This window comes from Lasiosphaeria miniovina, assembly GCF_030549165.1.
Source record: "Lasiosphaeria miniovina strain SMH2392-1A chromosome Unknown B0T26scaffold_6, whole genome shotgun sequence".
NCBI classification, from domain to species: domain Eukaryota; kingdom Fungi; phylum Ascomycota; class Sordariomycetes; order Sordariales; family Lasiosphaeriaceae; genus Lasiosphaeria; species Lasiosphaeria miniovina.
In genome coordinates this window covers 3,595,301-3,621,649 of record NW_026848225.1, presented here as the reverse complement: position 1 = coordinate 3,621,649, position 26,349 = coordinate 3,595,301, and the positions used below count along the sequence as shown (strand labels likewise).

At 55.1% G+C, this 26,349-nt stretch overlaps 5 protein-coding genes across 5 annotated transcripts; 3 read left to right on the top strand and 2 right to left on the bottom strand.

The window, feature by feature from the left end:
* Window positions 1–11: 11 nt before the first annotated feature.
* On the top strand, window positions 12–5,225 carry B0T26DRAFT_874976 (uncharacterized protein). Its single transcript, XM_060448051.1, has 5 exons — window positions 12–576; window positions 668–2,119; window positions 2,210–2,845; window positions 2,910–3,058; window positions 4,734–5,225. Exons 1-5 carry the CDS (start codon window positions 298–300, stop codon window positions 4,963–4,965), a joined length of 2,748 nt encoding a protein of 915 aa, XP_060293351.1. The 5' UTR covers window positions 12–297; the 3' UTR covers window positions 4,966–5,225.
* A 2,736-nt stretch (window positions 5,226–7,961) lies between these two features.
* Window positions 7,962–10,199, bottom strand: B0T26DRAFT_653339 (uncharacterized protein; the record flags this gene model as incomplete). Its single annotated transcript, XM_060438449.1, has 2 exons — window positions 7,962–9,662; window positions 9,744–10,199. 2 exons carry the CDS (start codon window positions 10,197–10,199, stop codon window positions 7,962–7,964), a joined length of 2,157 nt encoding a protein of 718 aa, XP_060293350.1.
* A 4,156-nt stretch (window positions 10,200–14,355) lies between these two features.
* B0T26DRAFT_723907 (uncharacterized protein) lies at window positions 14,356–17,431 on the bottom strand. Its single transcript, XM_060442648.1, has 4 exons — window positions 16,504–17,431; window positions 15,744–16,423; window positions 15,402–15,682; window positions 14,356–15,252 (listed from the first exon to the last, which is right to left on the bottom strand). The coding sequence occupies exons 1-4, from the start codon at window positions 16,978–16,980 to the stop codon at window positions 14,597–14,599; spliced, it is 2,094 nt and encodes a 697-aa protein (XP_060293349.1). The 5' UTR covers window positions 16,981–17,431; the 3' UTR covers window positions 14,356–14,596.
* Window positions 17,432–18,233: 802 nt separating this feature from the next.
* B0T26DRAFT_430963 (major facilitator superfamily-domain-containing protein) lies at window positions 18,234–21,630 on the top strand. The gene is made up of 8 exons (XM_060434968.1): window positions 18,234–18,682; window positions 18,945–19,021; window positions 19,121–19,172; window positions 19,348–19,522; window positions 19,639–19,662; window positions 19,906–20,481; window positions 20,541–20,698; window positions 20,766–21,630. The coding sequence occupies exons 1-8, from the start codon at window positions 18,347–18,349 to the stop codon at window positions 21,138–21,140; spliced, it is 1,773 nt and encodes a 590-aa protein (XP_060293348.1). The 5' UTR covers window positions 18,234–18,346; the 3' UTR covers window positions 21,141–21,630.
* Window positions 21,631–25,167: 3,537 nt separating this feature from the next.
* Window positions 25,168–26,053, top strand: B0T26DRAFT_755164 (uncharacterized protein; the record flags this gene model as incomplete). Its single annotated transcript, XM_060445918.1, has 3 exons — window positions 25,168–25,440; window positions 25,512–25,844; window positions 25,961–26,053. The coding sequence occupies 3 exons, from the start codon at window positions 25,168–25,170 to the stop codon at window positions 26,051–26,053; spliced, it is 699 nt and encodes a 232-aa protein (XP_060293347.1).
* Between the last annotated feature and the right edge of the window lie 296 nt (window positions 26,054–26,349).

Below are 26,349 nucleotides of genomic sequence, written 5' to 3'. Positions count from 1 at the left end.
GAGAGAAGAACACACAACGAATCCATCACTTGAACCACCAGTTTACGGCGCGCAGCGCGCCCTGTTGTTTCCAGTACCGGTACCCTGGTGAATCCAACAACATGCGACTAGATTTTCGGCACTAGCGAGGTTGCTTGGTGGGCAAGAGGCCGCGAGTCACGCCTTCTATGGTTCAGCGGCTACCCCGGGATTGGGAAGTCTATGCTAGCCACGCACTTGGTTCAGGAGCTCTCATCACCGGAAAAGGATCGCCGCGAGCTTCTTTAAATCCCCTTCAAGTCGACAGTCCTCTATGGGATGTGTCACCACCAGAAGAATTACTCAGCGAGCATGGTCATATCGACGCTCATCCATCAGCTGCTCAGGCAGTATCACACTCTCCAGGCCTTCGCTTACGAGACCGATAAGCTGGATTGCTTGGGGAGCAACAAGTCCAGCATCATGAAGGGAAAGCACAGGTCAGCATCCATACTCTGGCATCTCCTGTTCGAGATGATCCAGAACTCCGGAATGAACATGATATACATCATCATCGATGCCCTGAACGAGTGCCAGGAAGGCTCGGCAAATGAGCTCGTCCGGCTATTCAGCTTGGGATTTCAACGGGGCAACTCGGCCAAGACGCCTGATCACAGGCCGGCCGGGAAACTCCGCGGCCACTATCCAGTCTCAGTGGAACACCAAGTATCCCGGAACCTTTCTGCACATGTCAGCACTAGACTTTGATAACCAGATCAACGGGGACATCAAAAACTTTGTGCGCATGGAGATGAAGAGGATACGGCGCCTCCGCGGCTATTCCGGCTCGGAGGTGGAGCGCATCGAGAAGCAGCTGGCCGAGAACGAGAGCAAGAACTTCCTCGCCGTCTCTCTGATCTTCAAGCAACTCGAAAAGGTAGCGCCCTCCCAGCTCGATGGCGTCCTTGATGGGGTCTCCAATGACCTCGGCGAATTTTACCGCAGCCTGGTGTCGAAGCTTCCGGCACATCTCCGGTCCGAGCCCTCTTCACTTGTGACCCGTGTCATGTACAGCCGCCGGCCCTTCACGCTCGCAGAGCTAGCATACGCGATCGACGGACAACAGCGCGGAGCGGGGAGCCAAAAGGTGGTGGCCGATGACGATATCTCCCGTGCGAGATCTAGAATCGAGATGTTTTTCCCCGCCCTTAAGATCCACCAAAACAACACACTGTCTTTTTTCCACTACACTATCCGCGACTTCATCCTCAAGCAAGCCTCATTTGGCAGGACCAATTTTTTCGTTTCGAGCGGCAAGACTGGCCATCGAGACTTGGCCATCCTCTGCCTGCGTGAGATTATCATCCGATGCGGCATGGAGGTCGCGCCATGTTACACGAGCCCTCGCCTCCAGGAGAGCGTCGTCTCCAGCCACACGTTCCTCTCCTACGCCATACATTTCTGGCATATGCACCTGAGAGAGGCGGTTCCGCCGGATACCCCTGTCGACCAGATCTATAGTGAGGCGGTCGTGAGCGTGAAGGATCTCGTAGAGCTCTGGAAGGACCCGAAGACCAAGAACTACCGCCAACTCATGATCTCGTGCTGCGGGCTCAAGACACTCGAGCATCGGGACTCGGACCCCGTGCCCCTCGAGATCCTCAGCGCCATTGGCGCCGAACCTATGCTGCGCCTGTACCTGAGAAAGTGCGAGGAAGCCGCCACCATTCCGGTGGTACGCCCTTACGCCGCAAGGGTGATCGGGGTGGCCATCAAGGAGGGCAACGAGGACGTCCTGGCCACCCTCCTCGACGCGTTCGAGATCAGCTCGCTCGATGGTGAGGAGTACGCCACCGCCCTGCAGGATTCGGCCTGGAGCGGCAAGCCCCGGATCGTCGAGAGGGTGCGCAAGCTGCGCCGCAACCGCACCCGCCAGGTCATCTCAGCCCTCATTGCCGCCTTCATCCAGGGCGAGCAGGCCAGCCTGGACCACCTGGCCGAGGACGGCTCCCTCTTCGTAGACCGCAACCACTTCGGCATGACAGCGCTGCACGCACTCTTCGCCTACGATAAGACCGACAGCAACCCCATAGGCCAGCAGAATTACGCCAAGGCCATGGGCATCGTCAGGGCCATCGCCTCGTACTTGCTCCAGCACGGTGTCGATATCGCCGCGCGAGACCACTTCGGCTTCACCGCCCTGCACTGGGCCTTCAAGACCACCTACTTCTGCGACCGGCATATCATCTAGTTCCTCGTCTCGCGCGGTGCTGAGCCCCACCACCAGAACATCACAGGTCTCACCCCCCTGCACCTGGCGGCCTACCGCACGCGCAACGCCGACGCTATCAAGTGTCTCCTTGAGCTCGGCGGCAGTAGCCTCATCAGCAAGGTCTCGCACGGCGTGATGACCCCGCTGCACTGGGCTATGACACGCCGTAGCCCGGTGATGGTTCTCCACGATGGGTGGGAAGCCGAGTACACGTATGAGATCATCAGGACGCTGCTGCGCGCCGGTGCAAACCCACTCGCGGTAAACCGCTGGGGCCTGACGGCGGTCGAGTACGCACGCATGTGCCGGTACGACTGGCAGTGGATCTTCGCCGGTCTAGACGGCGTCGACTACATCAGCATCACGTACTCTGCGAGCCCGCAGGAGCTCATGTGGCAAGCCTGGCACCGCGTCGACGACGTGGTGGCGGTCAGCATCGCGGCGAGGGGCCCGCGAAACCACGGGGCTCTCGAGAGCGCCGAAGGGGACCGCCAACAACAACAACAACAATTACAGCCTATCGGGCTTGTACATGCCCTTGAGGTGGACGCGGTGAATCTGGACGAAATTTCCGAAGACGAAGCCATACAGGGGCGCGTGGAGGTCCAGATGCCAGTATCGCTCGTCGATCCCAGAACCGGAGCGTGGGGGCGACTCATTCGGCTACGGCTTGGTCGAGCCGCTCAATATGACAGCCGCGCCGAGCGAGGTCAGGGTACATGGCTTCTTCGGAAGCTACGACGCCGTCATTAGGAGCCTGGCCAAGCTGCGCCGCAACCGCAGCGGGCTGGTATACGGTAGTGGGGTGCAGCGGGACCTGCAGACGGGGTTGGTGGACGGGTTTAGGGGGGCGTCGCCAGCCCAGTTGGGGAAGCTGGCATCTGTTAGCAACCCTCCGTGGAACCATTGGGCCGGCCGAGAGACCCCGAGTATGCAGCCGAGACCCAACTTCGTCTCTTGCGGTCAAAGTGGTATGTCAAGTTTTCTATTCCTTTCCCTCCCCCTGACGGTGGCGCCCGACCTTTATTTACTGGATACTGTCTGTAGCATTGCAAGCCTTGGACTATTTCATCCCCATTTCCCCACAAAAAGGTAAAATTACTTACTGGTTGATTCGGAGGCTGAACCATCGCGTTCGTCTACAATAAGAACGGATGTGCCAACCTTACGCAAAACCTGCAAGTTTGTTGTTACTAGAGATGGAGCTAGACTAGGGGGGAGGTATTAACGGCTGGGGGGTTGACGATAAGCAGATTACTGTCGGAAGAAGGTGCGCCACGTGACGTAATTGACCATTTCCGGCCACAATGTAGCCTGATCTACATTTTCGAACAAAGGCTCCATTTTCATCTAAGTAGCAGCGCACCTAGGCTATACAGGCCGCTCTTCTTCTTCCTAATACAAGCACTCTTTTGACGACGTTTTCTTGCACCGTTGTATGCGACAATTACTTGCCCTGTGGAGCCGGAGAACAAGTCAGGGGGGGCTCACCTCATCACGCCGAGCCTGAGTCAAGTGAAATCCCCGCGGTGAGAGGGGGAGAGCGAAGTTTCTGCTTCATCTTTCGAAAGGATTTTTTTCAGCGTGTTATGAGCTCTGCGGCAGATTGTGGATGAAACTGACGATAGCCTTTATTTCGGTTCTGTATGTATCAAGTGGGCGTAGTTGAAGTTTCCAAATCAACCGCTCTATGTCCACCGCAATTATGCAATAAACACTATCGCTGATTGATGAATAAAATCGTAGGGCTTTACTGTAGCTGACGCGGTGGGATGCAAGGAAAAACCTTGCAGCGGGTCAACGCTCTGTCGTGGGCATCTTAGCCTCAACCGAGGATAATCATCTTCCTTGTGAACCCTCCAAATGCAACGGAAATACCACTAAATTCGGCAAGACCAGGATAGATGAGCAATTTAAGGAAGGATGAAGTGGGGTTACAAGGAGTCTGTAAATGGTACTTCACTAGGTGGATATCCGCAGGCGGAACAAGACGCTTCTCAGTTCACTTGGTTGCAAAAGCCACCAAATCCTTTGAGTCAATCCCGCTAGGCATCTTCTATGTCTAATCATACCGTTTCGCCCTTCTCTATACTATCAGCCCACCTACTTATCGTTTTCACCTGTAGCCCCTCACATCCCGAGATTGCCTGGAACAGGTCAATCTCGGCGTGACTTTTTTCACGTGGCTACTCTAGCCACCTCAGCTTTTCCTTCATTATCCAAGTCGGCCTTCCCTGCCGCGACGACAGACTTGTTAGATAACTGATCCGCATCGAGGGATCTATCCCGCCGCGGCTCCTCATGAAACTTAGGTAACTTAGTCAGCATCCACAGAGGCACTGCCGAGACGCACCCCAGTCCAGGATGGCCGTGATCCCCCCTTGTTCATTCGCTGGAATGTTTTTTAGATGAAGGTCGTGGTGGTAGAGTGCTGTCGTCTTTGGCTCTTCTAGGGCTGGAAGGAAGAACTTGGGAACAAGAGCGAGTAGCTTCCACGCCACAGACAATACGTTCTTGGCGTCTTCTCCGTCATCTTCGTCTTCCGAGTTCTCCAGGACGGCGGTTTGGTGTCGCAGGATAATGTCCAGCTCGACGTTCAGCTAGTCATGGCTAGGACAGAAGGTACCCCGCGGAATATTGTAAGAAACGTGGTCGCCTATTCAGAATTCGCTGGGCACCAGTACACCGGGAGCGACCTTTTCCGAATCTTCAGCGCCGCGATTGTAGATATCTGATGTCCCTATGCTCCTGAATATGGCTTCTGGCTTCTTGAGTCCTAACATCTCTGCTTACGGAGCGTTCTGCACCCCTGAGCCAGGATCGTAACATTCTCCTCTCCCTAGCTATTTTTTTCTTCATTATCTTCGGTAGTTGTTTTCAGTAACACGAGTAAAAGAGGAAATCAGTTTGAAGTTTCCCAATATAATAAGTTATCGATGTATCTATATCAACTAGCTAGAGAATTGAGATCTAATATAGACGATTGTTGGAATGACAAGGTCATTCGTTCCATAGTCACTGCAGTAACCGATGCGAATGGGGTGGTTGTGGTGGTTGTATTCTGGTCTGCTCTATGTAGAAGGATCACGAACTACGGTAACAGGGTACGCATTGGATTTGGCGATGCCCGGAGGCTACGTGATGGTTGCGCCTCGGACACGTACCGCATAGCGGCCCGTGTGCTGGTCAGCCACTGAGGCTGTGCATCCACCCCGTTGACTGGTAGTTCCCACAACGATCTACTTAAGATGGATAGAAATAATTGAGAAATTTCTTAAAAAGGCTAAAAAGCTAATAATAGAGATAATAGAGATAACTATAAACTAGGCTCGAACGAATAGATTCTTAAAATGGGCGGGTAAGTACTTATACGCTCCTCGGCGGTCCTAGTTTTGGGCCTAGCTATAGTATAAGTGCTTGCCTCGCGAAAAGTTACCGATTCTCATCTTCTGGGCCTAGAATACTACTTATCTAGTCTAAACTAATTTCAGTTACCTCTCTAATGGTTTTGTGAGTGTCGCCTGCGCAAAAGCTGCCAGGGGTGTTGTGGTCTGGAAGGGTTGAGGAGAGCAAGATTCGGGAAATGTAACAGCAGCAGCAACAACCCGGCCCGGAGATAGGCACAGGCGATGTGGGGTATCAACTACAACAACTCCTTTAGCATGACACGCGACGTGTGCACGATCTGCGCTAGAGAGAGCGGGCTCTGCGACTGTGCCTTTGCCAACTACCGGCAGGAATACAAGCTCCCGTGATGCGGTACCTGCGAAGCAGCGCAGGTCGTGACTATTAAATTGAGTTCCAACCCCTCAAGCTGCTAGGTATGCAACGTAGCTCTCCATCTCTGAGAAAATTACTATGACTCTGTCCCATCTGTCCCATCTGTCTTATAGCCATACTCATAGTCATGTACGCTTCGATTAGGCACGCATGCGAAAAGTACCACATCGCAGCATCATGATACTAACAGTCACCAACAACGCCAGTCAAGTTCCATCAGGCTCCCGCGTCACAGCGCACACTCACAAGCCGTACAACACCTCGCAGTCTCGGCATATCCCAATGTTCTCGCGATACGTCTTCTTGGCGTGGCCGTCCTCGTCTCTGTCCGCGCAGTACGTCCAGCCTGTGTAGTACCCGCCGTGCCCGCAGTAGTACCCCCACACGCGGCGGTGGCACATTTTGCTTGCCAAAAGGGCAGAGCGCTGGCAAGTAGGTAACTGGAGGGGAAATAGAAGGTTGATGATTATGTGAGTTCTCAGAATAAAAATGCAATGTTCTGTCCAGGGAAATTCTTTGGCGAGAATTGGAGTGAGATGGACGGATAGAAACTTTAAAGAGCTTTCTCAAACAGAATCTACACTGCTATATTATATGTCTTGACAAGTGGCGATGGGTAATTATAAGTGACCTAACTGTGGAAGTCGCACCTTCACCAGACGAAATAAAACAAACACATGCAAACAGGTCTCGTGAGTTCCGGCTATTACTTGAGCTGGTGTTGAAACGAGAGACACAGGAAGTTTCAACAAGTATTGTTCTTCTTGTAACCACGATGACTGTTTCGGAACAAAATAGCCAGATGCCGGACGACCTATTATCGTATTACTCGAATAGGTGATGAAGTCTGGTGAATCAGACCGGCTAGAAAAAGCACGACAAAGTCGCCTGTCAGGAAAGATACGAGTATAGGCAGAGAATGAAACCTACCAAGGACCTACCTAGCTGTCAACGTGAGTTACGTGATGGAGTGGTACTGACGGTTTTCGCATCATAGACAGCATCAGAAAGTGCAATGCCGCAGAGAATTTAAAACAATCATCCAGAATTCCAGAATTCCCTCGTCGAGAAGAACCGAAGAGATTCCTACGGCAGCGTACTTTAATTAGATGTTTTCTCCCAGTTCAAACTTTTCCAACGTTATAGTCTGTCCCTTCGTTTGTGCAAGGTTTACGGAGTATCGCCGATAACTTTTATTAGTAGCAAGGCGCGAAAGAAAGTGATTGTTTTCCAGAAAAGGCAATCCTTCCCTTTCGAACCACCACCCATGTCATTCACCCCCTGCAACTCCGTTTTCCCTGGCGTTTTTAAGCATAACAAGGGGGCGATCTAGCAAATTTCGGTAATGTTCATTATCCCTGTAAATCTTGGGGACATGATATTGTTTGTTTGTTTCAGCACCAGGGGCAGGCAGGCAGGGCGGCAGCGAACGCGATCCTTCCTTCCAATTACTGACGCAGATACCGTCTAGAACTCGTGAGTATACGAGGCGGCGAATCATGGCCCGTTTGGTTTCTCCACTGGTTCAGTCAGTCACTCAAATCATCGCCGCCGCCGTCATCGGCGCCTTCGCACATATGCACACACCACACACGCACTTGCAGCAAACTTGTCATCGACTGCTGCGTCGTTTCACCGCTGAAACTGCAAACTCCAATCCATGGCTCAAACGACGTCCTTTTGTGGTCAATTGTAGCCATTAATTACAGTACTTTTTTTGGCCCCGACAAATAAAACCAATGGCAGTCAAAGTTCAAAACACGCTTGCTGGGATCGCTTAATAGACGCGCTGCTAGTAGGAACAGATGGGTGATGAAGGAAATATGTAGTGCGCTATGCAAGATGGATAGATAGACATCATTATGTGTGTAAAATAAATCGAAGAAAAGAATGCGTGCCAGGCGAGCTTTTTGAAGCAGTCACTAGTAGTCAAGGAGTGTTCCCAGGCCGCTCACCCCCTAAAGTGCGGCAGGGTCCTCAAGCCGGTGCTGTTGCCAGCGTCGACGCCCGTGCTCACCGCCGCGTTGGGCGCAGAGCGCAGGGGCGGGCCCTTGCGCGCGACGGGGGGCATCTTGCCGAGGGCGGCCATGGCTTTTTGCTCTTCGGCGGCGCGGGCGGCGTCGGATGGCGGAGGGTTCTCGGCGTCGATGCGGGCGGCGGCCTTGTCGGCGGCGAGGCCGGCGAGGCGGTCGTTGGCCTCTTGCTCGGACATCATGACGTTGAACAGCGGGCGGCCCTCCTGGCCGAGCGGGCCGCCGTCGGGGCGGGCGATGGGGACCTTGCGCAGGGCGGCGACGAGGGCGCACATGAACTTCATGCTGCGGGCGGCGCGCAGCGGCTCGTTGGCGAAGTTGGTGCGGTGCGTGAAGACTACCTTGAGCTCGAGTTTGTTGAGCTCGTGCACGTTGACGATGGCCATGGCTAGGTTGGGCAGGTAGTCGCGCTTGTTGTCGGGGTGCTTGAGGAAGGCCTCGAGCTCGGCGCGCAAAAAGGTCAGGTCCCTGAAGGACGTGCGGATGTCGATCATCATGGACACGTGCTGCCGGTTGGACCCGCTCCGCGTCACGTTCTCGATGCGGCACTGCTGCAGGAACTCGTTGGCCACCTGCATCTCGGTCCAGTTGTCGACGCGCCGGAACACGGTGTAGAGCAGCGACGTGCGCTCGACGAACAGCGACACGGACTGCGGGTTCTGGTTGCTCCACAGCTCGACGCGGTCGCCAATGTCGTACGGGTGGTCGAACAGGATGAAGACGCAGCCCGACAAGAAGTGGTGCACGGTGCGGCCGACGGCAAAGGATAGGCCCACGACGAAGAACTGGATGGTGGCCTGGATGTCCTTGATGGTCGGCACCCAGAAGACAAGAATGAAAATGGTCATGATCGTGGCCAGGAACCCGCAGCCGATCCAGTCGAACGTGTTGATGTTGTGCTCGGACGCATGCATGCTGCGGTAGATGGCGTTGCGGACCTTGCCAGCCTCGACCACGGCCCACTCCATCTCGTCGAGGCGGATGTCGCCCATGTCGCCCTGGTCGAGGGCCTTGAAGTAGGCGGCGGCGTCGTCCTTGCGGAAGGGGCCCAGCACCTCGGCAATGTCCTGCGCCGTCAGCACGTCCTTGCCCAGCGGCACCATGGACATCCAGATGCGCCTCGCCAGCGCGGCGGCCGACTTGGGGTTGGCCACGGCGCGCTCGACGATGGCGTAGCTCGAGGCCGGTCGCAGCCAGTGCGACTTGCCGTCGCTCGACAGGAAGTTGCCGAAGAAGGATGTCATGGCGTAGCTGTCGATGCCCAGCCGCGCCAGGTACCGCGTCACGCGTACCCGGTACTCGCCGTGCTCGGCCCCGGTGGCGTTGCCGATCATGACATCCTCGTCAGCGAACTCGGGCGTTCCCACCGGGTACAGGTACGTCGAGGCCTCGTAGAGCGCCATGAGGGCGTTCTGCGTGTCTTTAGAGTGCGAGATGCGTTTCAGGTCGGACCGGAAGTGGTAGTGAATTGTGATATACAGGATGATAATCTTCTCGACCACGTAGAAGCCGGCCCAGAGCAGGCCCTGCTGGAGGAAGTCGTCAAAGAGAGAAGCCCAGAGCAGCTGGCCATCGGACAGGTTGTAGGCAACAGCTAGATCATCATTGAAGACGATGAACTGGAAGCCGACAAATGAGGCAACGTGTTAGTTTACAACCGCACGACGTAGCAAACCCAAAACACCGCAGGTGCTACATACCTTTTCGAATGTGGCGTACGAGGCAACTACAAAGCCAATGACGGTGATGGGCTTCCGCATGACGCGGATAATCCTCCAGTACCGGGCGTGGGCCGGGTTCACGTATCTGGCAACAAAGCGGAAAATGTAAGGCAGGGCACAGCCAATGCCGTAGGCAACGCAGCCGCCGAGCCATGAGACCTCAAGCCACAGGAAGAGCCAAAAGACGAGCTGGCGGGTCTGGCGCTGGTCGGCGGCATCGATAGCGTCGTCGTCGAGGTCCTTGTTGTTCATCGTAACAAAGATAGGGATGGCTAGGAGCAGGCCTGGGACAGCCATGATGATCAAGTACTTGAGGGCCCACGACACATACTTCCACAAGTATGCACGGTACGAGCCGAAGGCGGTCCGGTGGTCGTCGGACACGGGCTTGTCGTTTGGCAGCGAGTTGCTGTCCTTGCCATTGGCTATCGGCATGGTGCCGAAGACGTCGCCGCCACCGACCGTGGAGGCGCTCTTCTCCATGTTGTTTGCGCCGACCGGGCGGCGGGTTCCGGAGCGGGTGGTACTGCACAGAACTAGGCCAGAGCCAAAAGGGGGCCGATGTGTTGCAGCACAGTCAGCCGGGAGGAACTTGCTCCCAGAATCGAATGGCCAGCACGCAACGCAGCTGCTGATGCTGGAGCAAAGGTTGGATGATGACGAAGGAAGTGAGAAAGAAAAACCGCTAAACGTGACGGGCCTGTCTGCAATTATGAGCGAAGAAGGGATGTCGAGCCTCATACGCCGTAAGCGGCACACCTCTTTTGGGGCAAGGCCCATCCAACGCATCGGTGTGGGCTGATGGCAATGGCAGGGGAGGGGAGGTGCGGGTGCAGATGCAGATGCAGATGAGCTCTGGGATCGGGGAGGCCCCAAACCTAGCACCAATCCAAGCCATGACTTTGCAGGCGAGAAAACGGCACCGTTAGACTTGGCAGAGAGAGTTCTCCAGTGCGGCCGTACCGGTTGGACGGAGCCGTGTTCTGTGATTACTATTCATCAGTATCCGGAGTGGACAGCTCAGGGGTTTGTTAGCGCTGTCTGCACGCGGGACGACTACCTCGAAGAAATCCAAGCGAACATCGGCCGAATGGTCATTTTCAGTGTGAATAGGCCTCGAAGAGCCACCACTTCTTGAGAAACACCTTTCATGGCGAACCGTAATCGAGGGCCGTCTCTCGTCTTTCCGCGGATTTGAAACTCAGCAATGGCAAACGGTTGCCAGCTGACGTTGCCGGACTGAGGCAGAGGCGCGATCCAAGTGCCTATTCTGGAACGCACACGCGAAAGCTTATCGTGATTTGACGAGCGCCACAGGGGTTGCAACCAAACAATTGGCTGAGGTAGGGTGCTGTGGGCGATCGCGCCAAGCCATCCAACCGACAGCTTAAATTCTTCCATCTCTTCCCCTGTCGTTGTCAGCACAGCCCGACCAAGAATCCTGCTGCCTGCCCGCTAGAGACTTGCCAAGCAAGTTTCAGCGAGTGATCCCTGGATCGGGCTTGTCTCGTTGGTAATCGAGCCCTGAATTCGGGAGCTGAATAGCTGCTAACAAGCGTCGAGAGACTCGGGGCGGGTACACACGCCAAAGTGAAGTGTACCTGGAGACTTGAAGTATTGATGACGGTTTCCCAGAAGTCGTCAATTGCTCAGGCAGCTGTGCGCAGTGCACAGTTGGTGGTTTGTGGGGCCGTGGCTAAGCGGCTGATGGTACTGATGACAAGCCTGCTGACAGAGAAGACGATATTTTGGGGGGCCAATCAGCACGTGCTTGGCAGTGCTTTGTCTCTCCTGCAATCTTTGCTCTCCACTCGGCCCGCACGCCCGCCGAGTTTCGGCGTGCGCCTCAATTTCCTCTCCCCGCATTTCTCCTAGACGGGGCTTGTTCAAGATTTGAAGGTGAGGGATCCAAATTCAACAGCTACGAACCCAAGACTATTTATCGCCACCAGCATGCAATACAGTGCTACCGCATCTGTTGCAGAGGAAAATAATAGAGGAAATCGGGTGCATCAAACTCAAATCACCCCCTCACCGCTCTGGAAGTCTCCAAAAAGGGTATCTTCAGCTACGGATCCGTAGTTACATCGTTAACTAACTTTCATACTCCCCCCAGCAATGTCAGATTTTAGTACCATCACACTTCCCGCGGACGGCAAGCACTCCATCCTCCTCTCGCGCGTTCTCGGGCGAATGAGTACTAGGTTAAGGCCTGTGCGACGTGCCGCAGTTTGGGTTCGTCACATGACAGAATAATAATGAGAGCCTCGAGTTTCTATGAACTAGACAAAAACTGAAACTAGGCAAGGCCAAGAAGACTTGGTTCGCACGTGCCGTTGTCTGGACAATCCTCTTGCTGCATAGAACCCCTTGTCTGCCTACCTCATTTTTCAGGAGGATCTTGAACAACATCAAAAACAGACAACAGGAAATTCGGTTTCCCGTTTCTGGTTCTAGTCAGTCTCAAAGCTTTGAAGTTCCTTCGTAGTATTAGACTGGTAATTGAGGTGGCGTATGGGCCCTTGTGCAGTCTTCGTTTTTGCGAAAGGCGTGACAGAGGCCGCGGCAATAATATTCCTCTCTATATTCCCGCTCAATTTAACGGTCGCTTGATGCAAAACCAAAAAACATGTTGTCCCTGTCCTTTGGGCCCAGGTCTCCGAGATTGAGCTTGTGGATGGGACCAAGGACGGTTAGTTGATTAATAATCGTTGCGCGAGTGCGATAGATTATTGTACCTGAAACAGTGAAACTACGATTATCTGCGTACCTATTCACATATTGTGTTATGTTTGGTCCTATCTCCACTTGCACTTGGGGCACCTAGATACCTCTACCTCGGTTAACAGACGAATCTATTCTCATATACTTTGCTTCGACCGCCCCCTCTTAGTTCCGACATGCCACAGTTTCGTTGCCGACCGCCGACACATTGTGGTGGCGCTAATGCGCTACGGAGATCGGCCGCGTCATGTTCCGGGAGGCGAAGAACGGCGTGTGAGGACGGGGTAAGGTGAGCAGAGGGGTCATGGCCCGAATTCATGCCTTTATGTATTAAGCTCAATGCGGCTTGGCGAACACTCTTTGAGAATTGGAATCTTGTTGCGGTTAAGGAATTGGCGAGAGGAGTTCGTACAGAAGCAGGCGACTTTTTCATATTACTGTGTCATGGTTACGCACATTCTTTTGGAAAGACATTTGCAATTCGAAGTAATTAGCGAAGAAACTCGATAATAGGCCTTCCCCAAAGAGGTAAAAGACGTTGGAGACTTCTTCAAATACCTCAAAACAATGGAGCGGAGAACTCACATCATGGCGATGTGGTTTTGCAATGTCAACGGTGTGGTATAAAATGAGACGCAAGTCGTCAATTTCCGCCGGATGCTCGAGCGGCCATATTTGTGTGTCACACAGAATTCGGTTTGGTTTTAAGATTTGCAATGTCTTTGCTTTGCTCCGCAAGAATCCAGACAGAGAATCTAAGGGCTGTCCCTCCTCGGTAATACAATAATTAATGAGGGTGGTGTCGGAAAACGAGACCCATCTGGTGGCTCTGAGAGGAGAAAGAACAAAGGTTCGTCCAAGAGGTAGTGCAAGAAAAAGAGCGATTGAGGGAAGGAAAGAGAGTACTAGCAGAGGAAGGAGATTTCTGAGAAGAAAAGGAAGGCGCAGACTACCAACCAAGATCACGTCATAGCAAGGAGAGGAGATGCACGCACTATCGACTTTGTCAATCCCAAGGATGTTGTTAGCCTCGAGATGAATAGATAACTACTCGCAAGTTCTTTCCTTTTCCTTGTCCTGCAAAAACCTGATGCTCGCAGCTCGACTAGGAAGTGACGGGTTGTTGACTACCCTACGGTCGGCCACTGAGCTTGCTTTGTAGGTTGCTTGCGTTGGCGAACTGGCCCAGAAAAAAACCTTCGAGTGAGCCGCGGGTTAGAATGCCAGAATCCGATGGAAACATTTTGGAAGCAGGATGGACAGAATCGGCAGGACCTATTCATTGGTCTTGGATTTCTAGGAAAACATCAGACCACTCAGGACGGATGATGCGTTCTATCTCCACTGTCGATCACCTGGCCTGCTCTCGGTCGTTCCTGCCGTTAAAAGGTGGCAGTAGCCACTGCACAAGCACGTGGTGATGGGTGGTGGTGATGCTAGAGGATTCAGGCATGTAACGTGGCGGAGTTGCGTCGGACCGTTTTCTTTAAGGAAACGGACGCAGCGCGCCTGTCTGTTTATGTGTGTGTGGCTCGAGCTTTGGGGGCAACTAATTGATTGCTGTTTAACTGTTCTACTTCCTACTTTTTGAGAAACTCGATCGATGATTTTGTCTTGTTTTGTTCTGTTTTTTTCTTTTTTCCTTTGCACGCATACCCTCCACATGGCTTGCTGTTGTGTCGTTGGAAGGGTCAACTTTAAAACCCGACGAGGTTGAATCCTTGATGAGGCCTTCAAGTGACTTTGTAAGCAGCCGTGATTATTCAATATAAGAGACTGTGATGCTCGATCACGCATTCGAATCACTAGAATAGCCGTGACTCTTCGAGTATGACGAGGCTGAACACTCCAGCAAAACATTTGCATAGCTCGAGTTAAGTTGGAAATTCAGCTACCTATCTCCTGCAGGCAATCGCACAGCCGTCAAATGGAAAAGCAAACAGATAACAAGGTAATCTGGTTAGATCTAAAAGTCCTGGTTGAAAGACAAGGTGCCTGACCTTGCACCCAGGAGAGCGGAGTCTACACAACATATCTAGGTCGGGGTCTAATTATAGGCAATATTCACAAGAGGTTCTCTCGATGCCTTTTTCTCCGGGGTGAGAGAATCACCTGGCGCCGCTGGTGTCGGGAAAGTCGCTCACGTTCCAGCTCATCTCCCACATGTCCGTAATCCACCCGTTGAAGCCCTCAACAAAGTCGCCGCTGAAGCCCTCCCAGCCGGTGCTCGCCGCCGCCGCGGCTTCCGCTGCCGCCGTGTCAAAGTTCTCTGGGCCGCCCGGGGCGTCTGAGGGGTCGACGTCGCTGCTGATCTTTGGGCGGAAGATGGGCTCCCACGAGGCGCGGATGGTCTCAGTGGCGCGGGCGGTGTGGGTCCATAGGTTGCTGCCGTCGGGGCGGTCATTGAGGATGCCGGTGTCGGCGGCGACGCGCTCGAACTGGGCGGCGACGCGGTCCATGACGTCGAGGATATCGATGGTGCTGCGCACCATGTCGCGGTCCCAGTCCGGGTCGTCGATCATGCTGAGCCGGTACACGGACGAGATGAAGTGCGACATTTGCGTGTAGATGCAGAAGCCGAAGCCGCGATATTCTGCCGGCTCGATGGTGAAGATATAGTCGAAAAAGGTCCGCGCCGTCCGCAGGCAGTCGGCCAGCAGTGTCAGCCGCTCCGCGTCGGGTACCACCCCCTGCCGCGACTCCTGCCAGATGCCCACCTCGCTGATGTCAAGGTCCGTATTGAGAAGTTTGAACTGGACTACGTCTGTAACAAACCAGCCGACGAGCCAAAGAATGGTTAGCACATCATGGTCAGGACCTCATGGCCTGGGTTGGGTTCGTCACTCGGCTAAAAGCGCGTCGAGGGGCTGGGAGAGCGTGGGCAGGGCTAGGAATGGGAGGAGTGCATCCTACAGTCGTTTGCCATCTCGGGCGGCAGCGATTGCTTAACGTCAAACAAGCGGCCCCGTAGGGCTTTTGTCTGGAACACTTGCGCGAGGCTCAGGGGCTCCGTTGGCTCAGCAGTGATGTACGATTGCCGCATCTCTTCCCCTATGATGCGGAGCTTGACCAGGTAGGCGAGCTTGAGGTCCGTTGGGCACTCTTGTTTTTCTTCCAAGACATGCAAGCATTCCTCCATGTGGCTTGTCCACCGAAGCGCGTCAATCTTTCTCGTCACCGTAAAAGAGGAAATTCTGCAAGACAGGTGTCAGATCAGGGGAGCAGGTTCTTACGGCCTTGGCATTCAATACGTACTCTGAAGAGATGAGATAGGCAGCCAGCACTGCGCGGCGCTCCTCCATTGTGCGGGCTGAGTTGGAAGAGAAGCGTGTGATGAGGCTCTGTCCCTTGAGCGCGGCCATGGGATGGTTCTCGTCGTTCTTGTGGGGCGGCTTATCGAGCCCCAGGTCCTGCACAAGGCCGGCAAGCAAGTGGCTGTACATGCACAGAAACGGCTGCGGCCCTAGATGGAAATTGGCCCAGCCTAAGAAGACGAGAAGGGCGAGAAGCGTGTCAAAGCTCCTCTCGTGATGGACGACTAGCCTCTCGGCGAGGACGCGGCGGACTTTTGTGCTGAGAGCCAGCTGTCTCGCCATTGACCTGGTGCTGACGGCAAGAATCGAGGTCCAAAAAAAAGGATGGCTATGGCGCAACTGGGCAGCCGTCACATGGGCAGGTATGTGCACAAAGGGGAAATACTTCAATTTCTGAGTGCGGAAGTTCTCAAGACACTCGTCAGCCTCGTGGGCCGGAATGTCCTCGGGCTCGCCGCCGCCCCTGTGGGCTTCGGGTGAGGTGTGACTAGTGCGCGAGTCGTGATTGGAGCGGGTATCGTGGCTCGTGTAACTACTCGACGCCGCGGGTGAAGGAAGCAGCGGCTCGGCGTGGGCGTGGTTTGAAGATGGGCCGAAACTGGACGTGCCAAGGCCGTGGGGCTGGGGCGAGAAGAGAAAGAAGAAATAGCTGTCAGTGAGCGAAACCTGAAATTTGGACCGACTTGAAATTGAGTTCTCACTGAAGGGCCGTGTATGCTAGGCTGGAGGTGGCCCTGGCTGTGCCGTTGTTGCTGCAGCAACTGCTGCTCTCTTACTGCTAGCGGGCGAAAGGGCAGATCGGGGGGCGGGTTTGTTTTAGTGGCGGAGACGGGAGCCATGTCCATGGCATCACCAGCAGAGCCGCTGGCCGGAATGGAGCCGCGCGAGGACAACTTTATCAGTGTAACGAGGCCGTCGAGCTTTTCCTCGAGCTGAGCCACAGTCCGAGAGGAGGTGCGTTTGGCGATTTTGCCGCGCGCCTGGCTCGGCTGCTGGATGCAGTCCTTCTCGAGCCGTAGACACCGCTCACAGGCACCAACGCCATGTGGGCGCCGCATGCACTTGCACTTTGCGCGTGAGCAGTTGCTGCAGGCGCGGCCGTAGGGAGCTGGGCTGGTAAAGTCCGAGCCATTGCTAATGGAGCTCGAGACCGAGTCCATAGGCACTGGCAGCGGCATGGCGGCGGAGGGCCGCCAGCAGGTAGCAACGGGGTTCGAGGCGGTCGGTGTTTCCTTTTTTCCTGCCTACTAGGTACGGAGTATCGAGTAAGCCGCTTGTTGGTGGTGTGGTGGTATGGGCGCGATTTGGTGCGTGGTCCACTGGTCCACCCGTCCGCACTCCGTCCGTATTCCGTAGGGTATGAGTCCGTATGTGGGCAGCAGTGTCGGTCGGCGGCGCGCCGTAGTCAAAAAGTCCCGTACATAAGGTAAGGTAGGCTGTAGGTAGTCCCCAGGCTAGTCGCAGGCATCGGAGGTGAGCCTCTAAGGGGCTTTGTGTTACGCGTGCACACGAAATAAGAGTACACGTAAATCCCGATCAGCACTCAATTGAGCGTCGTCGTCTTTGCCCAGGGGATTACGTGTTGGGGCGGCCTGAGCATAGCAACCGCAAACGGGATTCCGTAATCCCGTCCCCGTCGCTGTAGCGAGGGATGCTCTTCCCTGCTTGGGCATGATTGGCCGCCGCAGAACATTAACAGGAGCGAACGGCGGTCCACTTCTCTTCTCCGTGCAGAACACAGTACGTGCACATACCAACAGAAACCTGACCGACCTGACCGTGACCGACTAGGGAAGGAAGCAGCAGCCCTAAGGTAATCCCGTTTGATGGGGCCCATCCCGTCCCATCCCACTCCATCCCATCCCCTCCATCCATCCCACTCCATCCCATCCCACTCCATCCATCCACTCCATCCCAACTCATCCCCTCAGGTGCTCCGGATTTCTCATTGCCCAAGGCACGGATGGATGCTCTAGACGAGAACTTGATCCATGGTCGCCTAATAATTGCGCCTATGTTACTGTGGACTATCGTTGAGAGATCTAATCCAAAGGATTATCCCAAAACCAAAAAGGGCACAATAGAACTGTCTGATGGAACTGCAAATTTGGAACCAACCACCTCGACCGCGGGATTCGATTAGGTCATTTGCATGCTGGCACCCCTGCTACTCTTCGGCCCCCACAACCGAAACCCGGCCCTTCTGCCCCGAATTCCTTTGGGCTTGGTCGGTATCGGAGTGGCCCCAAGCCCGCTGTCGCCAACAAATAGGTTGCTGCCCAGCTTCAACCTTTTTAAATACCAAGACCAACGTTTGACCGCCAAACGACCACGCTCAGTTTCACCTGCTATTCGGCAAACGACGCTAAGATCTCCCAGGCAAGGATCAACAATCAATTCCCAGAACGACCAACTGGCAGCTGCCATTTCTTCACAGAGCGCAGCACCGAATTAGCTCGTACACACGCGGCCTGCCAGGGCCCATCACACTCCACAGCGCACCACTCCACAGCGCACCACTCCACCAATCGCCAATCCACTACAATGGCAATGTCAGCCACGGACGAGAAACAAGACCCAAACCGTCGCCCCGCCTCGCCCTCACCCTCGGTAGCCGCGCCAGACGCGGACGCAGGGGCGGCTAATAAGACAAATGCAAACATAGCATCGTCAGATGGCGGCGACGAGAAACAACAAGGCCCGGCCCTGGACACCAGTGGCAGCGACATTGATGGCCTCAAGCCGGACCCCGCCACTTCCGAAGACACTCACACCCCGGCCGAGCATGAGTACATTGATGGCTGGAGGCTGTTCGCTGTCCTGACCGCGCTCACCCTGACGTGCTTCTTGATGCTGTTGGACATGTCCATCGTCGCAACGGTAATTACCTACCTTACCTACCTTACCTGCAATTTCTGTCGTCCAATGCGCCTCTCCGAGTTTTCATGGTGCCCGCCCTCCTCCCCCCGGCTTAGTCCACTTCAGTCCTCCTCCCTCCTTCTCCCGGCCGGCTAAAATTGCCCGCCGCCGCAATGCCGCCGCCGCAATGCCCGCTGCCGCAATACCCGCCGTCGCACAGCAGCAAGATGCCCAAACACATGCACACACTACCAGGGATATAATAACGTTGACTCTCTATTAGGCCATCCCGCGCATCACAACAGAGTTCCACTCGTTGGAAGATGTTGGCTGGTACGGAGCCGCATACAACCTGGCTAGGTGGGTGCCGTGTAGCGTCTTTCTTCCCCCTCCTATGCTTCTGCCTAGGCCTGCAACTTCCAAACATCGACTAGGTCTCTCAACTAACTGCTTCCGCAGCGGCGCCCTCCAACCCCTGGCCGGCAAGTTTTACACCTACTTCAAGTCCAAGGTGCGTGCGTGACAAATACCTTGATAATACCCGTGCCCATATGTCCACGCTCCACCTCTCCCCACCCACCAGGCGATGCGACACAACCACGCGCCAACGACTGCGTGCGGAATGCGGAATGGAAGCGCCTAGAGCATTAGGTGCCTTTGGCGGACGCTAACCCAAATAACCACAGTGGACCTTCCTCATCTTCGTCTTCATCTTCACGCTGGGCTCGCTGCTCTGCGGCGTAGCTACGTCATCCAATATGCTCATTGTGGGCCGCGCCGTGGCCGGCATGGGCACCTCGGGCATCCAGAACGGTGCCATGACCATCATTTCCAACTCGCTGCCCCTGGAGAAGCGTCCTAGTACGTGCATGGCCTCCCTTTCTGCCGTCTCATCCTGCCCTCCATTCCATCGTCCCATCTCCATTCCCGCCCCTCAGCCCCGTTGCCGTTGGCTGACCTCGGTTGCAACAAAATAGTGCACCTGGGAATCCTACTTGGATGTAAGTCTGTGTTCCTCCTCGTCTCTTGGCCCCACAATTCCAAACCCTAGCGTCGTGGTGGAGAAGGCGGTTAGCAGCTACGGCCGTACAGTGTGAAGTGGAGGAGGGCTAGCTTGTGCGGACCCTAGGCCAGGTCGGCACCGACCGTCTGCCCAGACCAGACCGGCACCGATGGCCCGTCTAAATCCTGTTTGGAACCGTCCCAAGAGAGTTGCTTTGCTAACCAATGCCGTCTTTAATCAGTTGGCCAACTCGGTATTGTCATCGGACCGCTTCTGGGCGGCGCTATCACAGAGTACTCGACGTGGCGGTGGTGCTTCTACCTCAACCTCCCCTGCACGGCCGCCGTCGGGCTGGTGCTGTGGTTCACGCATATCCCCGAGCGCGTTGCCGTCGTAGACCACTCAGCATGGGAGACGGTGCGCACTAAGCTCGACCTGTCGGGCTTCGTCATGTTCGCCCCCGCTGCCGTCATGTTTCTGCTGGGCCTTGAGTACGGCGGTGGCAAGTACTCGTGGAGCTCGGCCACGGTGCTGGGCTTGTTGATCGGCTCCGTGGCGCTGTTTGCCATCTTCTTCTTCTGGGAAAGGAAACAGGGTGACACCGCCATGTTCCCCTTCTCCATGCTCCGCCGTCGGGAGGTCTGGACGAGCATGCTGACTGGCATGTTCATACTGGGCGGCGTCATCTTCATCCCGGCCTTCTACCTCCCAATCTACTTCCAGTCCGTCAAGGGCGACTCGCCCTTCACCAGCGGGATCCACGTGCTACCCAACATCCTGATGTCGACCTTCTTTGCCGTCTTGAGCGGAGCTCTTGGTATGTGTTACGTTCTTCCCCCGTGAGAAGCGCGTGGCCCGCTAACAACAGGCACTCAGTTACCCGGCTCGGCTACTATATTCCATGGGTGCTCTTCAGTGCCGCCGCTGCCAGCATCGCCTGCGGCTTGCTCTCAACACTGGGTCCGGACTCGACGACAGCTCAGTGGGTTGGATACCAAATACTGTTGGGGTCGCGCGGAGCATCGCTGCAGATGGCAAGCATCCCCCGAAACCGACATTTAACCGAACGCGTTACTAACAAGTCTTGTCCCTGCCGTGTAGCCCATGATCGCGATCCAAAAAGTTCTCCCGCAGTCGAAGATCTCAGTTGCTATGGCGCTGCTCGTCTTTGCGCAGACATTTGGCAGCGCCGTGTTTCTGACCATCTCCCAGACCATCTTCAGTAACAGCCTGTCAAAGTACGTGGCCGAGTACGCGCCCAACGTCAACTTTGGCAAGTTGCTGGCTGCCGGCGCTACGGGCGTCCACGGGGTCGTGTCCGACGCCGATCTACCGGGTGTCCTCCTCGCCTACGCCAACTCGGTTGACCGCGTCTTCTACTTCTGTGTCGCTGCCGCCGTGGCCGCGTTCTGCGCCGCCTGGGGCATGGGTTGGCATGATTTGCGGGTCAAGCACGAGTCTGAGAGCCACGCATAAGTTGGTAATGGATGTGTCCGCGTTTGGATGTGTCGCATATACAACTGGGGGGCGGGGATCAAAATCGTTTTTTGTCGACCTTGCATCAGCACCATGCATCTTGCATACGATTTTGAATTTGGCAGGGGCGGGAAAGAACATGGAGGAAATCATCTGCCAGGCGCGCGCGGCTGTTGAGATGTCTTTGTTTTCGTGGCTTTTTTTTGCCGCGGTGGTCCAAGACCCCAAGAGGGTTTCACTCTAGACGCTGCTCATTTTTGTAACATTCACTTATTCTTTGTTGTCTTGTATTTCATTTGTTGTTATCTACCTCAGGATTTGGAGGTGAACTTGGAAACAGAGCTTGAGGAGTTGGGAGCAGGAAATGAATGATTAGATTGGGCGGACTTGCTGATACACAAAACGGAAAGAATACCCCTCAATATATAGAGATACTTGTCTAGCTGCCTGCATCGTCACGCGCTCAACGACAAGGTGATGTGCAACGCCGATTTCCATGCATTATAACAAGAGTATGGCGTCACGCTGGGGACCTAGATCCACGCCAACGAGCCGCGTCCAGACCAGTTGCAGAAGGCGCTTGTTTGGAGATGCAGAGAACGGACTCAACAGCAGCGGCTGCTTCCTTGGGAGCCGGTGGCCCCGCTGTGCTGTCGAGGTGACCCTTTTCCCGGCCGGCCCAGACAGATCCGTGCGCAAGGGGCCCTGTGAAGATGCCTGTCTGCCTGCCTGACTACTCGGCTGCCGGGCAGCGGGGAAATAGCCTAGCCCCCAGCGGGCTCCTGTCTTGGGCCTGCCGTGGCCCGTGGGACTGGGTGGTTTCAATGTTCATGGGCCCGGTCACGGTAACATCTCGCGCCTGCGGCGCCCTGTCACTTGCTGATTCGGGAAAACGTTAGTGGGGACTGGGTAAGGCCGGTAGGGCGGCTGGCTGGGTAGGCTGGGTAGGCTGGGCAACCTTGGGTAGGGCAGGTATATGCGGCACGACGAGACTAGTGTCATAGGCCGCCGACTCAGTGTCCTTGCACACGCACACACTTGACCTCGACCTATAAGGCTATTGGCCGGTTCCCGGCTGCCGCTGCTGGCCTGCTCAGGCCCCTGTGCAGGGACTGGGCAAGTGCAGGCCCCTTTGCCCTTGGGCGATTCGAGGACGGATTCGAGTCTTGTGCCTTGCTGTGTAGTTGCTGCTGCGAAACGCGGCTAATTGCAGTCAATCAGCCAATTGTGTCAAGGTAGTATTTTCCGCAATTATCTAGCCGGGCGCTTTGAAATGGGACACACCGTTTCATCAATGGTGATTGACGATATGGTGTGCCGTTTGCTCGTTGTGGATGAACACTAGACCACCGGTGCCCTAGTACGACGAGGGCGACCTCGATGTCACCTGAAAGAGATTCGCTCAAAACTATTAGTCCTGCTGACAGCATGGTGGTATCGATGCTACGAGACGGCCTAGCCCTAGCATGCAACGCTAAACGGAAGCTGAAAGGAACCTAGAAGTTACATTTCAGCTGGCCTCACCCGAACTGAACTAGTGACGTAAAACCTTGGCAACCCAATTGTCACCTAGGAATACGACATGCAAGGTCGCTCTAGGTGTGCCAAGAGGAAGCGTGTTTACCATTAGTCTTCGTCAGCTTATGTCAATGGCCTTTTTGAGTCATTCTCCGAAAAAAAGTGCGTCACGAACAAGCTGAAGAGGTATCTATGAAAAAGACGTAAGCCGAGATGGTTTATGGACGTCAAGCGCTTGGCGCTTCTAATGTCGTATAAGAAGCCAAAGCCCTCGCCATCTCGTTCGGCGTATATCATCGACAGTATCTTTTCGCGCTTCTTGCTTCCTGCTCATTGCTCTCCGTCTGGCCAGCTTATTCGTTCGGCACATACATACAACTTCGCCATGAGGATTTTCAACCTAGTCCTCTCTCTCGCCGCAGTTCGCTGCTCGGTTGCGTATTTGTACACGTTCGATCAGTCATGTGATGCTGCACAGCAAGACGTGTTGAAGAATCTCTTTGAGGATGCCGCGATTATTGCAACTACGGCCAAGAATGCATGGGTTGAAGACTTCACGCAGGCAGATCCGCTGTGAGTACCTGTGCGAAGCATAAACTCTGCCGCTATGATTTCCAGGAACCTGTCTCCTAGTCGTTGTTACTAACAAATAGTGTCATAGTGTCGCTCAGATATTCGGCTCTATGAAGAGCCTCGAGTACTGTACCGTCGGCCTCGCTTACGAAGCAGCTTACACGATTGCGACCGACGACGAAACCTCGGTGAATTTCATCGTCTCCTGCCCTACCCAGGCTTGCAAGGATTCGTCGGCAGTTTTCAGCGTTGACGGTTCCGAGCCAACGGATGTCCCTCTCACTGCTTGTCCCAGATTTTGGGAGCTCTTCGCTAAGGAAAAGTACTATAACTACCGCCTAAACAGTCAGGAGTGGAAGAAAATTGCTTGCGCAACTACACCGGATGCTCTCACTTTTAAATTTGATGGTGAGCGTTTTATTCATGCGATGAGAGATCATGAGATGGATGGATGGAACATACTGACTAGCTCTTGCGTAGCCACCCTCTTGTTCCATGAAACCATGCACGTCCAATTCATCAGATCCTTCACAAAGTCACGGACGAGACAGCAATGCGGAGAGACGTGGCTGTGAGCATCTTCTTTCCTCTCTGCCCTAGAGCCATGTTGATCGACCTGACTAATAATCACTCGAACGCACGCTCAGCGTCGAACCAGTCGACCACGGCTACGGTGCCGGCTACCAAGGCGGTGACGACGGGGGATCCAAAGTGTATCCCCAGATCACCGAGCTGCAGCAGACCTTGATCTCAACCAACAACGCCGACACTTATGCCTACTACCCCCAGCGTGTGTCTACCTAGCTATTGGTTTGCCGATAGGACAATGAATGACTAACATGATGCCTACCAGTAATCTACCGGCGAGACAGTTGCGCGTGGCCACCGTCCAACGACCTTACCCCGCAGAAAACGACAAAGGACTTTCCGAACTCATTCTTGACCTGCACTATCGCCTGCGACGGAGCTTGCGTGGCGGGCAAGTGTACACAGTGTCCCAGCGACACAGTGCCAACCATTGACACGATCCCGGCTGACAGCGCGAACGGCGCATCGCTGTCGCTCGATGTACTGTACTGTCGGTTGCCAGACGAAGCTAAAGGCTGTGGCGCTAACTTCGAGCTGAAGCATATCATGGTCTGGTGGGAGGAGAAGCTGACATCACGCGCTGGGTGCTATCCTAGGGCTTAGAGTCCGGGAGGTTTTTGCTCCCTGCTAGGTGTCGATATTCGCGGTAGAAATTGCTTACAAGGATGAGGAGTCTCAGAAGAAATATATTCCATGGCATGCGATGAAAGCTTTTATGTATGTCGAGGCGGAGTGCTGTCCTCGGCCTGGTCTGACGGGCCGACCACCAAGTCGAGTCCCATCCGCGCGGGAGAACGATGTGGTCTGCCTATTCGGGGGCTCGCCGGCGCCCGTCATCATCAGGGCGTGCCGCGACTGCTGGTGGTGCTCCTGGGCCGCGAGGGGACTGATGTCGCCGTCACCGAGGAGGCTTTCTGCGCGGTTGCTGGCCGTGCTTCGCTCGAGATGGTGACACTGCTCTTCGACCGGTTCGGACCGTGTCACCGCCACCGCGTCACCGTCACCGCGTCACCGTCACCGCGTCGCCGTCACCGCGTCGCCGCCACCGCGTCGCCGTCACCGCGTCACCGTCACCGCGGTCGTGTTGGAGGCCGCCGCCGGCAATCTCCTTGGATCAAGAGAAATGATACCTCTCCTACTGAACCACCCGCACCAGAGTTTTGAGATTAATCTGCCATTGCCGGAGACTTTCGCGGAAAATGTGTTCGGGGGCATTCTGTTGAATGTGTTATTTGATCGCTTTGGCGCTGACGCTATGTTTGCTGGTGGAGTCGTTAAGGCGGTTGCGGCTGCTGGCTCGGTACACTTGATGAAGTTTCTGCTCGAGCAGCGCCCCGCCGGGATCTAGATGACGGAGCACCTGCCCGAAGCCGCCGCAGCCAACACCAACTGCAACGCCGAAATGTTCGAGTTTGTGCTTGCACGCTGGGGCGCCGAGGCTAAAGTCACCGACGCCGTGGTCAAGGTAGTCGTCACGGCCGGCGATGGCCGTCTTGAAGCGCTCTTTAACTTACGAGACCATGAAGTCAAGATCTCGGACGACGTCGTCCTGGCGGCTGCCGAACACCGGCGCCTTTCCCACCGCTTGATGGAGCTGCTCTTTCAGCGGCGCGGCCCTGGAGTCGTCATCGCGCAAATCATCGGCAAGGCAGCGGCCCGGGACAGACGGCATGCCAAGGACGGCATGCCAAGGACCTGGTGGAAACGTTGCTTGCCGAACGCGGAAACGGATGGGTGGCCGAGGAGATTTTGGAAGCGGCGGTGGAAAAAAAGGCGGACGACGGCGTCCGGGAGATTGGCATCTTCTTTGAAGAGTCGCAGATCAGGGAGGCGCTCGGGGTGTTCTTCGAGAAGACGGACGTCAAAGCCACGCCGCGCATGATACAGGTCGCCGGTCAGGACCAGGGGCGGGGCCACGAGGTCGTTGTCCTGCTGCTGGAGAATCTACCCCCCGATGAGCTGAGCGGTGCCGTCCTTGAGGGTGTCTTGCTGGGCGAGTCTGGCCTGCCCATCGTGGATACGCTTGTCGGAAGACAAAGGAATGAATTTGAAGCTGCCAAGCGGTTGCTCGAAGCTATCACGACGAGTGGTGTGCCAGCTCAAACCTTGACTGGATATAAATACCATCCATGTCAACGTAGCCAGTGACGGTTCTGAGAATACAATCCGTGGCCCTAAAGGTGGGTCATATCGCCGTAGCCAGCCGGCGCGCCGCATACCGTCGGGTATCGTGAGCCAGTCGCTACTTGCCGAGTCCGGGGGAGGTACTTTGAAGCGGGTTTGCGGTGTCGCCTGGGTCTTGCAGTCAACCCGGCAAATGGCCTGCGATGCAGAGTTGACTGCAACCCAGGCGATTTATGTAGCTGATTAGCTGATAGCTAATTAGTCTAAAGTTGACTGCTGGTATGAAGATGATGATGTGGGAGCAAGGACTAATATTTTCCCCATTCACCTTGAGCTCTCATTCACCTTGAGCTCATCGCAGGTCGCACGTATCACATAGTGATACCGTAAGAGGGAGAGAAACAAG